Source organism: Hylobates moloch, unplaced genomic scaffold, assembly GCF_009828535.3.
Source record: "Hylobates moloch isolate HMO894 unplaced genomic scaffold, HMol_V3 SCAFFOLD_12, whole genome shotgun sequence".
NCBI lineage: Eukaryota > Metazoa > Chordata > Mammalia > Primates > Hylobatidae > Hylobates > Hylobates moloch.
This window is the reverse complement of record NW_026652287.1, coordinates 26713268-26725458: the sequence shown is the minus strand read 5'-3', so window position 1 is coordinate 26725458 and position 12191 is coordinate 26713268. Positions and strand designations below refer to the sequence as shown.

Sequence of the window (12191 nt, the reverse complement as noted above, 5' to 3'; positions counted from 1 at the left end):
GAATGAACAAGACTGAGCTGAATTATTTGGTGTAAGAACTCTAACTGCCCCACCATCAGAAATATGTGAATTCCTAATATATTCCTTTTATTTTCACCACTAGAATTTATATTTATCAGACACTTGTCAATGTTTTCTTTTATAATATTAATGAGAATCTATTAAACCACTGCATAGTCAGAGATTAGCAACTGCAGAAATGACGGCAGGAAAAACAACAAGAACAAACTCAATGCAACCGATTGGCCTGAGAAGGAAATGAATTTAATTTTTTCCATGCCTGCGACTTTATGCTGTTCCGCACCCTCCCCAAGTGGGTGAAAGTAGCCATTTAAAGCATACATGTCAATACTTAAGACTTTAAAATAAAAAGTAAAATGGTTTGGAAATAAAAATAGAAATTATTTACAGAGCCTGTCCTGATTTGCTAACTGCTTTGGAAAAAACTTCCAGCTCTGAGTTGTGAAACTTTGAGGGACCCAGAGTGACTGACAGTAATTCAAAGATGAGGGGCCCTCCAGCCAGAAAGGGGGACATCAAGCCACAGGACCTCAGGTCCTAGCCACCCTTTACTCCCTAGGTGGGAAAGAAGAAATCTCTTGCAGCCTCGGGCTCTGGAACAGGACAGATACTCCACAGGCCAAATGGACCTGTACTGGCATCAGTGGACGGTACAGGATGTTGTCCCAGTTAGAGCAAGGATGAGGTCCAAAGCTTAGCCCTGCCACTTCCTAATGAATGATCTTGTATGAAGCTTCTCAGCCTGCTGTTCCTCTGTGAAATGGGAAATGATACTGTCTACCTCGGGGGACTATAAGGAGGAATAACAGGTTATTACGCATGCTGAGCACAAGACCTGGCACACAGGTACTCAATATAACAGCATGCGGTTTTTATTGGGTGGAGGGTGGAAGGCAATCCAGGGAAGGAAACATGCCCAGGTGTGCACTAGGGCTGAAGGTCACTCAGATGGTCTGAGACACTGGTTCTCAACCCTGGCTGGACATTAGAATCAGAGAGGGAGCCTTTAAAATACCAGTGCTGGCCAGGCACAGTGGCTCACGCCTGTAATCCCAGCACTTTGGGAGGCCGAGGCGGGCGGATCACAAGGTCAGGAGATCGAGACCATCCTGGCTAACATGGTGAAACTCTGTCTCTACTAAAAATAAAAAAAATTAGCCGGGCATGGTGGCAAGCACCTGTAGTCCCATCTACTCGGGAGGCTGAGACAGGAGAATGGCCAGAACCCGGGAGGCGGAGCTTGCAGTGAGCCGAGATCCTGCTACTGCACTCCAGCCTGGGTGACAGAGCGAGGCTCCATCTCAAAAAAAAAAAAAAAAACAAAAACTAGTGCCAGCTTCTTTATGCCTATTCAATCAGCATCTGTGCGGGCAGGACCCAGGCATTTTTTAAAAGCTCCCAGGAAGATTCTAATAGGTAGTGAGGGTTGAGATCCTGTGCTTGAAGCTAACAGAGCTGGAGACAAGTAATCATTGACCACACTTGCTAACAGTCCATCAAAGGAGGTCCCTGGCCCAAGAGTGAGGCCATCTTGGTTTCAGAATTAAAAGAAAAAACAGCCTTCAAATAGTAAACTTACCTATTTGCTAATCGTTTATACCACATGCTAATAAAACACATCATAATTACGAAATTCTCAGAATGTAACCACTCTGGAAAAGTCATAACAAAGCTCAAGTGTTTATTAAGAATTAAAAATACTGTAAATAAGCCATACAGTTCATTTCACAGTAAACTAAACAAAACTTTTTTTTTTTTTTTTTTTTTTTTTTTTTACTTTTCGGGGTTTTTTTTGTTTTCAATTTTTTTTGGAAGGGCAAGACAGCCATTAAAGAACAATACAGCTCAGAGGGAAGGGAGATACAGCAAACAATTACAGAAATGCAGTATGCACGCTCCTTGCCGACAGGGCTGCCCAGACAGCAAACCTCTTCATGGATATCATGTTAAAATAAAAGGACTTGGCCTACATTCCCCAGGGAGACCCCCCCATTCCACTGTGGACAGCTCTCCTCATACATTTTTTGAAAAGAACCCAAGGACTCCCCTTTCTGGTAGTCTAAACCTGTGTGTTCCTTGGTGACCTCCGGAGAGAGAACACGGGCCGGCAGTGGGGACAGAGGGCACCAGGACTCTGCTGGGTGTAGTGCTTCACATTCAGAACCGTCTGGATGCTTTGCATAGTTACCTCTGATATCACAAGATGCGTCAGGAAGAGAAACGACACGCACAACACAGGGGAGGCGGCCCTCAAACAGCGGATTCCTTTCAAAGAAAGACCCAGGGGCTTCTCCCCTCCTCATTCAGAGCTGACAGCTATGAGCTTTAACCGGTTCAAAGTGGAAGACAAGTGAGAGATACCTCATAAAAATTTCGGCCAGTACAAAAAAAAAGTAAAATTAATTTTCCTTAAAGACAACTAGAAAGAAAAGTGTCCCCCCAACCCACCTTTTTTTTTTTTTTACTTGAAATCTGCCAGCCAGACAGGATTTCTGAGGTTAATCTGCTTCTGTTAATCCTCAATTTAAGCCTTTATCATTTTTCTCTGACTAGAGACATCCATGAAAAGCCACCTGTTATTCACAGGGGCTGCACTTCAGGAAACCAACCAAATGCAGAAGCAGAGAACTTAAACATTGTCAATAAATTAACTGGGCACGAAAATACAATGCCTTGGTGTTCAGGTGGTGACAACTGCTCTTTAAGAGGGGACAAGAAATTGGGGGGTGGGGGACACATGGGAGAAAACCACACATTTTTTGGTCATGAGGAATTGGACTTTAAATCCGCGCCCTGCACACGCAATTCATTTAGACCTTTTCATGAATCTTCTCCACTTTCACAAACAACCTATCCAGATCATTCCTCAGGTCGTCTAGTAAACCCTTGGCTGATTCCAGATTGTTCTCGTTGGTTTCTATTTTGACCGAGTATGCAACCAAACTGTCCACGGCAGTCCTGAGCATTTTCAAGTCTGCCTCCACTTTGCTGACTGAGGCTTTCAGGTTGTCTAGAGAAGAAAGTCTGTCCAGGAAGTCCTGAGGAGGCAGACGGGAGGCCTGGGCTTGGTCCTGACTGAGCAGCGTGTGCACCTGCTCCTGCACCTTCTGGAGTGATTCCACGGTGCTGGGGAGCTCGCCCACACTCCTCTTCAGCTCCTCCACGTCGCCGTACAGCACCAGCTGGGCCTCGCCCAGGCTCCTCACCGTGCTGGCCAGGCCATCCTGGTCTGCCTCTGAGGACCCCAGGCCTTCCAGGCGCCCCTGCAGGGCGGCCAGGCGCTGCTCGTGCTCCTGGCTCTTGGACAGGAGGGACTCCAGGCTCTCGGTCTGGCGCGCAGAAGCCACCTGCATGGAGAGCACCCCATCCTCCACGTGCTGGAGCCTGGAGTCCAGTCCCTGACTCTTTTGCTGGAGCGCCTCGAAGGCTTCCGAGTGTCTGAAGCCTCCGTCCTCCTTCGGCCCGTGGGAATCGGACTTCAGCTGGCGGAGCTCTTCCTCCAGTCTCCGGATCTCCTCCGGAAGGCGGGAGACGGACTCCTCGGACCTGAGAAGCTTCTCCGTGAGGGCCTGCAGGGCAAGCCGCTCCGTGTCGGCCGCCTCCTTGAAAGCCTGCTGCTCCTGCTTGAGGCTCACCAGCTCGCGGACCTCGGTGTAGACGTCGGACTCCATAGTCTGAAGGGCACTTCTCAGGGCCTCCATGTCCCACTCTCTGGACTTGGCTGACGTCTGGATCTCCTTCACAGCTTCCTTTAAGGCTTTCAAATCCTGCTTGTGCCCCTCGGATTCTTCCAGGGAGGCAACCTTTGCCTTCACGTCATTGATCTCCTTCTGGCTCCTCTTCTGGACTTCTGTGAAGATGGCGATGTTGTCGTTGATGGATTTGGTGAGCTCCGTCAGCCGCTCCTCCACCGTGTTCTCCAGGGACGTGAAGTCCCGCTCCCGGGCGTCCTTCACCACATGGATCCCATCCGAGAGGTCTTTGAGAATCTCATTCTGGAGTTTCTGCAGCACTTCGCTGATCCGGCTGACCTCACTCTCCCCTTGCTTCACAGCTTTCTCTGTGAGGTCTTGTTTATGTTGGGAGCTTCTCAGGATGGACTCAAAAGTTCCAAATGTGGCTTGCAAAGACTGCACCTGTAATCAAAATCCAGACGTTAATTGCTGAGAAGAGCTGATGAGTTTCACATGATACAACTTTTTTTGTCTGCCCAGCCTCCAGGTCCCGTTTTTTTCCAGAATGGCACCACAATTTTCCTTTGGAGAAACATCCTTCCACATATAGTCCATATGGTTTTGAAGACTAATCCTAGGGCCCCCTCCTAGTGCTCCAGGGATGATTTATAACCCAGGCCTGACTAATCAGGCTGGACAGCACAATGATTAATAACCTGGTAATCAATGGATTAATAACCATTAAAGGTGGCACATGGTGCCACCTTTAATGCTTTGTTGCAAAAAAAGAAAAAAAAAAAGGAAAAGACAGAAAACAAGAAGCTGACTCTACCAAGTCCCCATCATGCAGGAGAGACATGTCATGAGGATGCAATCAGCCAAACCCACAATGTGGAAAATTCTACAGGACAAAGAACCAGGATCTTCAACAACTAAGTGGTACTTTAAAAGAAGGAAAAACAGGAAACTTACAGACTGAAAGAAATTTAGGAAATTTTTCAATCAAATATAATGTGTGGATCTTATATAGATTCTGATTTGAACAAACCAACTATTAAAAAGACATCTTTGAGCTGGGCCTGGTAGTGTCCACCTGTAGTCCCAGCTACTTGGGAAGCTAAGGTGACAGGTTGCCTTGAGCCCAGGAGTGCCTTGAGCCTGGGCAACAGAGTGAGGTTCTGTCTCTAAAACAACAAAAAAATTAAAAAATGAATAAATAAAATTTTTAAAGCCATTTTTGAAATAATCAAGGAACTGTGATTCTGGACTGGGTGTCAGATGATACTCAATACTGTAAACTTTGTTAGGTGTGATATGCTGTGTTCTGTTAAACAGGGAAAGGAGGAGAAAGGGAAGGAAAGGAAAGGAACTCTTATCAGTTGGAAATAAATCCTAAAATGCTTTGGGTAAACTTAGAATGTCAGCCAGGGATTCATTTTAAAACTAATTCCTAATTCACTATCCCCTGGATCTGCCAGGACAACACAGGCTCTTCAGAGGCCCTAAAGCTGAACTGCCAACATTTTCTGAAGCCCTGGACCCACTTCTGCCTAGTAAATTTTCTGGCTTCAGGACAGGACAACCTCTCTGCCTATGCTATGGCCATTCAACACCAACAGCATCTGGAGAACAAGGGAGACCAGGTTGGGCAGGAATAGGGCAAGAGAGTGGTTCAGAGTCAGACTTCTAACTCCAGCCAAAAAAAAAAAAAAAAATGGCAGAGGGGAGGGGTGCTGATGGAATGAAAAAAGAATGGCAAAACATCAGTAATTCTTGAAACTGGGGATCATTATATTGTTCTTTTTTTGTTTACACTTGAACACTGCCATGATAAAAAGTTAAAAAATAAAACAGCACAGTCTCTGGAGCCAGACTGCCTAGGTTCAAATCATAACTTTAACACTTCCCAGCAGTGTGATCTTGGGGAAGTTATTTAGCCTATCTGTACCTTGGTTTCCTCAGCTGAAGGATGGGAAAACAGTACCGGACTCATATGATTGTCCGTATGAGGATTAAGTGAATTAATAATATATCAAGTACTTAAACTGTACCCAGCACACAGTGACCACCCAATACATGGCAGCTATCATCATCGTGATTATTTCCCATTTCTTCTGAAGCACCTGGTAAGTCTGCAGATTCCTAGAACTATCCTCAGCCCATGCCAAAAGGCAGGAGGATAAACTGAAGTGGGATGTGAACAGCAAACCTCAGCTTTCGTGCCAGCCCCACCAGTAGACAGCTCTGTAAACATGAAGAGTCACATTCACTTTCCAAGTCCCAGGCTCCTCATCCAATAGCAAATAGGTCTCTAAAGTGCTGTCTAGCTCCATCAGTCTGTTTTAAGGCAGATTAGAATAAGGTTCTAAGGGGCTCCAGAATACTAGACAATTTCCCTGCCCAACCAAATACGACCTGAGTCTTAAAGGACACTCTGTGAAGGTACTGGAGAGAGCTCAACTCTGAAACTAGGTTATTAAATCACAGTGTCTGCCTGTTCTAAGCATAGCACTCAAAACAGAGGTGTGAGCAGGTGAGCACAGTACCTTCAACATGGCAGGCTTTCATCCAGTGTTTTTTGATGGAATCACAGAATGAGGGAATTCAAGCAAAGCCTGATGAGCTGGTCCATGTCTCCTCTGATCCCTGTCAGCCCTGACCTGGGCTGGCTCTTCACAAATGGTTAGGAAGGAGACTAGAACAGAAATTATACCCAACCCCCAACACTATAAAAAAGAACATGGTGTTCCCCTACTGAGGGGACTATGAGTTGTGCATTTTTATGTGCAAATAACTCATTATCATCAATATGCATTGGAAATATCTGTTCCTCCAATAAATGTGGGATGCCCACTAAGTGGCAGGCCACGGGCAAGATGCCAGAGATGAAATAATGGCTAGGATCCTTGCCCTCAAGGTTACACCCTAGGGTGGGGGGACTGGGTGTTAGCAGTGGTTGACATTCAACCAGACACTTGTGATGGACCAATAACTATACAAAGGACTTCAGACACATCATCTCATTACACCCTCATCATAATCTCATGAGTTGGTATCTCCCAGTGATCTCCATTTTACTAATGAGGAAACTGGTAAGTGGTAGGCTCAAATGTCAAAATCCCAAAATGCTTCATTGCAGAACCTGAGCTCTCAACCAGTATGTGATATGCTCAGGCAGGGGCACTGACTTCAAAGTGCCCTGAGTACCTGGAAGAGAGACTGCCAACTCCTGAAGCCCTGACTCCTTAGCCAGAGAATCTAGACAAGAAAACAAAGAAATATGACCAGGGAGCTCACTCTTCCACAAATAGGTCCTAGTCTCATTAAACTGTCCCTACCAGGCCTAGCCTACTCCTGCCATTGCTTTATATCATGCTGGATCTGCCAGGGCAACACAGGCTCTTCAGAGGGCCTAGAGACGAACTGCCAACACTTTCTGAAGCCCAGGACCCACTTGTGCCTGCTGAATCCTCTGGGTAAGGACAGGCCAGCCTCTCTGCCTGTGCTACAGTCATTCAGAAGATTTGAGCCATTCTCCAATAACAAGAACATCTAGAGAACAAGAGACAGGTGGGCACCCAACTCCAGCTACACAACTTAGGGTCTGTGTGTGACCCTGAATGAGTTACACAGCCAGTCCTCAACTGCCCCATCTGCAAAATGGTGCTACTAAATGACACCTGCCTCAGAGGGTGGCTGGGAGAACCGAAATCATGGCTATAAAGCATTTAATAGCATGGCTGACCCCTAGTGAACATAATTATGAATACTGTAAGTATACTTCCCTGCTATGAACCAAACTCCACCACCCAACAAGTAACCAAGAGAGTTATAAAAGGGTTCAAACTTAGGCTGTCAGAGAACCAAACACAACTGGTTCCTCAAAGCAAAATAACTTATTTACTGGCCACCCCAAAGATACAGAGAGTGTGGCCACATTCTATGGCAAATCCTAACACTGTTCTGGCCATGTTCTGAGTCTCAAGTCAATGGAACATTTATTGGGCATCTACTATGTACTAGGCTAAATAGTGGAGTGGTTAATAGTGTTCTAGGAGTTAGACAACAGTTTGGATCCTAGCCTAGCCACTTACTAGCTGTATGACTGCTCAGTTACTTAGCCTCTCACTTTTCTCATCTGTCAAAGAGGGCTGATAATAGTACCTACCTCTTGGGGTTGTTGTGAGAGTCAGCAGATGATGCATTTTCAAATGCTTTGCATAGTGCCTGGCACGTAATAAGTGCACCATAAATATGACACATTAAATTATAGTTTGATTACACTACTAAATTAAAAGAAAAGTGGTCAGCCAGGCGCAGTGGCTCACATCTGTAATCCCAGCACTTTGAGAGGCCGAGACAGGAGGACTGCTTGAGCCCAGGAGTTTGAGACCAGCCTGAGCAACACAGCAAGACCCTGTCTCTACCAAAAATTTTAAAAATAAATAAATAGCTGGACATGCTTGTGCATGCCTGTAGTCCCAGCTACTTGTGAGGCTGAGGCAAAAGGAACACTTGAGGCCAGGAGCTCAAGGCTGCAGTGAGCTACGATCACACCACTATGCTCCAGCCTGGTGACAGAGCGAGACCCTGTCTCTACGAAATATAAAATATGAAATAAAAAACAGAGAAGTCACTATTTCAATGATTTTAGAGCCATGAGGATTCTTAAAAGTCTGGACGGAGCCCTCTTCTCATTGTGTGGATGGGAAAACTGAGCCCCAAAGAAGAAAGTGATCTATATACATAGCTGTGATGGAGAAGGGATAAGAAGCAAAAAGAAGGGACTAAGGGAGGGGCAGGGAGAAGCACAGAGAATTAACCCGGATTCAACACCTTCCCTATTTTGGCCTCAACTTCCAACCTACCCTCTCTCACAATTTCCTAAATGTGACTCTGCCATTGGCAGGGTAGCCACCTCCTCTCTTAAACATGCTCAAAATAGTGCCCCTGCCACGGTGTTCATCACAGTCCTTCTCTCAACATTTATCGATCACGAGCTAGATGGCTGGCACTACCCTGGCCACCGGGATACAGGCGAAATTCCACACCCTCCCTCTTCTGAACTTTCACAGGAGTTACCCTCAACTGACACCTCCTTATGCGCTGCACAAGTGATTCGTGTCTTTTGCTCCTTCATACCCTCCCACAAAGCCTACACACAGCCATGCAACTATCAGACTTCAATAAATATTATGATTGACTAGTAAGTAGGTGGATGAAAGAGAAGAAGCAGAGGCTAGTCATTATACTTCAGCATTATGTCTATTTTTTAAGAATGGTTTGACATTCAGGATAGGCAACGCAGCACTGCCTACTTAATTCCCTTAGAAAAGTCACCTCCCTTGGCCTGCAGCATTTAGCAGGCTGACTCATTCCAGTTGCTCTGCCAGTCTTTTTTTTTTTTTTTTTTTTTTGAGACGGAGTCTCACTCTGTCGCCCAGGCTGGGGTGCACTGGCAGGATTTCCGCTCACTGCAACCTCCACCTCCCGGGTTCAAGCAATTCTCCTGCCTCAGCCTCCTGAGTAGCTAGGACTACAGGTATGTGCCACCACACCCCGCTAATTTTTGTATTTTTAGTAGACACAGGGTTTCACCATGTTGGTCAGGCTGCTCTCAAACTTCTGACCTCAGGTGATCCGCTCGCCTCGGCCTCCTAAAGTGCCGAGATTACAGGCGTGAGCCACCACGCCCGGCCATGCTCTGCCAGTCTTAAGAGGAAATTCCTAGTCCTGCACACTCAACAAAAGCAGAGAGCAACTTGGCAGGACAGACAGCATGCTGGGAAAAGGAGGCAGTGGCTCCGGGATCAGAAGTGGCGGGATTTTTTGTTTCAGTCTTGCAACCAAGTTTTATTGAGCAATGACACAGTGCAGGGCGAATGAGATCAAAGGGGCCGTACTTGGTATGGAAAAACCACAGAAGGGTGGAAGCTAAGCACCTTCGCCTTGAGAGTTGGGTCCATCTATACCTGAAATGGACCCCTGTGGACCCTTAAAGAACAGGGCAGTGACCTAGACATTCTCATGTGTCTGCCACTCACCAGCTGGGGGCTTTGTCAACTCACTCCTCTGTCTAAACCTCAATGTTCCGCTCTGGGAAATGAAATCAAAACTGTTAGTCCTCCCTCCCTCCCAGGGTAGCTATAAGAATTAGATAATATGTGAGTAAGCATTCTAAACACCATATAAATGTGGCTAGAAGTATTATTCACCAGTATGATCTAGTATTTTTGGCCCTTCCCTTCCCCTAAAGCTGAAGTAGGGCCGGGCGCAGTGGCTCACACCTGTAATCCCAGCACTCTGGGAAGCCGAGGCAGGCGGATCATTTGAGGTCAGGAGTTCCAGACCAGCCTGGCCAACACGGTGAAACCTTGTCTCTACTACTAATAAAAAACCAGCCGGGCATGGTGGCACATGCCTGTAAATCCCAGCTACTCAGGAGGCTGAGGCAGGAGAATCGCTGGAACCTGGGAGGCAGAGGTTGCAGTGAGCTGAGATCGTACCACTGCACTCCACCCTGGGCGACACAGCCAGACTCCCTCTCAAAAGAAAATCCAAAAAAGCTGAAGTAAGACTACGTCAAAGGCCCACCTGGGCAGGCTGGTCCAATACAGGACAACGGACCTAAAGATAGATGGTATTTCATTTGGACCTGCAAATGAGTAAGAATGCCAGCTCCGGGTCTATTAAAAACCCCGCTCGGATGTCTCCCACAGGCAGAGCTGAGGTGGGGCCTTGCCTGAGGCTTCCAGGGATGCGCTGGCTTCCCTTCCAACCTCCTTTTCAGACAACTCTGCCCATTCAGCGGTTCCTAATCCAGAAAGAATGGGCTCCCCGGAGCCTGCCGGCTTCCTTACAGGTCACCGCTAATGCCCTGTGACAGGCCCTTGGCCCACCCTGCCAGGCGGGCCTGGCCATCCTCGCGGCGGCCCATCCCTCGGGGCCGATTCCTCCGCAGCCATTAACAAAGGGGGTCTGGGGACTGCCTCGGAACTAGGGGGCCGCATAGAGGGGGGTGTCTAGGCCAGGGCCACCAAGGAGGAGCGGCCGGCTCCCGCCTCGGGGCCTGGGCAGGCAGCGCTAGGGGCGGGTCGGGAAGCACGAAGGAGCCCGGCCGTGGGTCCGGAGGCCGCAGTTGATGGGGACAGTTGGGGGGCCGGGGGTACCCACCTTCTGCTCGACGCCCTGCAAGCCCTGGCCCAGCTCCTCCCTCTGCCGGGAGAAGTCCTGGTGGCTGCGCCGGACCTGCTGGACCTCCTCCAGGACGTGGTGGACACACCAGCCCGAGAAAGCGGCCGCCGCCACCAGGGCGAGGTAGAAGAGAAAGTTGAGCGCCCTGCCGAGCCTGCGCGAGCAGGACGCCGAGGACGAGGCGGCGGCAGCGGCGGCGGAGGAGGAGGAGGAGGACTTGCCGCCGCCGCCGCCGCCGCCGCCGCGGTGGCCGCCCTTGCCGTGCGCCTGGTTCTGCGGGTGCTGCTGCGGGTGCTGCTGCGGGTGCGGCGCGGGCGGCGGCGGCTGCTGCGGCGCCGGCGGCGGCTTCTTCGCCACGTCATCCGCGCCGCCCGACGGGTGGGCACCCTTCTCCGAGGGGCTCGCGGCGCCGTGGCCGCCCTTGGAGCCCCTTTGTTTGGCCGAGGGCATGGCGGGCGCGGCGGCGGCTCGGGCCACGGGCTGGGAGGCGAGCGAGCGCGGCGCGCGGCCCGGGAAACTTGCAGGGGCTCCCCCGGGACTGGGCGAGCGGCACGCGGGCGCTGCTGGCGTCGGAGCGGCCGAGAGGACGCGCGGCCGAGGAAGGAGGCCGGGCCGAGGAGGCAGGAGGAGGGGGCCTGCCTCCGCCGCCGCGGCGCCGACCCCGCCTCCCGGTAAGGGAGGCCGAGCGAGCCGAGCCGGGAGAGCCTGCCACGCACGCCGGCCGGGCGGCCCCTCCTCCCCGCCGCCACGACCCCGGAGAGGGAGGGCCGGGCGGGGTCTACGGGGGCCGGGAAGCCGGCGCGGGGGTGGCCGGGCGCGGGGCGGGAGCCCGGCGGGGTCTGCTGAGGCCGCGGTGGGCGCCGAGGTGGCCGCGAGGGGAGGGGAGAAATGCGGAGCGGAGCGGAGCGGAGGGGAGAGGAGGGGAGGGGAGGCGGCCGAGGTGGGGCTGGCGGCCCGGCGGGTTCCACGCAGGCCGGGGGCGGAGGGCCAGATCGACCCCAGCCGGGGCGGCCGAGCAGGGTCGACGGGGGCCGGGTATGGGCGGCCAGGCGGGGTCGGAGGGACGAAAGCCGGGGTGACCCTGCGCCGCGGGCCTAGCGCGACCCCCTCCCTTCCCGACCTGTGCGGAGAGGAGAGAAATGAAGGGGGGCGCCCAAGGAGCCCTGGCCCCAGGAGTGGGAGTCAGCGGGTGGAAACAGATCGCCCTTCCTTTCCGCTGGGAATTGGGGGAATCCCCCTGCTTTCACTCTCCCAGCCCGTCATGGGGTTGGGCCTTGTCCTTTGCCTTGGGTTTGAAGGCGG

The 12191-nt window shown here is 50.6% G+C and overlaps 1 protein-coding gene across 1 annotated transcript; it reads right to left on the bottom strand.

Moving 5' to 3' along the window:
• Positions 1 to 253: 253 nt before the first annotated feature.
• Positions 254 to 11629, bottom strand: CKAP4 (cytoskeleton associated protein 4). The gene is made up of 2 exons (XM_032168820.2): positions 10869 to 11629; positions 254 to 4157 (listed from the first exon to the last, which is right to left on the bottom strand). The coding sequence occupies exons 1-2, from the start codon at positions 11337 to 11339 to the stop codon at positions 2832 to 2834; spliced, it is 1797 nt and encodes a 598-aa protein (XP_032024711.1). The 5' UTR covers positions 11340 to 11629; the 3' UTR covers positions 254 to 2831.
• Between the last annotated feature and the right edge of the window lie 562 nt (positions 11630 to 12191).

Excerpts from the sequence above, each read along its gene's own strand:
- CKAP4 (XM_032168820.2), bottom strand. The coding sequence starts at position 11,339 with ATGCCCTCGGCCAAACAAAGGGGCTCCAAGGGCGGCCACGGCGCCGCG. Across the intron at positions 4,158-10,868 it reads TGCAGGGCGTCGAGCAGAAG|GTGCAGTCTTTGCAAGCCAC; the intron begins GTGGGTACCCCC and ends TTTTGATTACAG.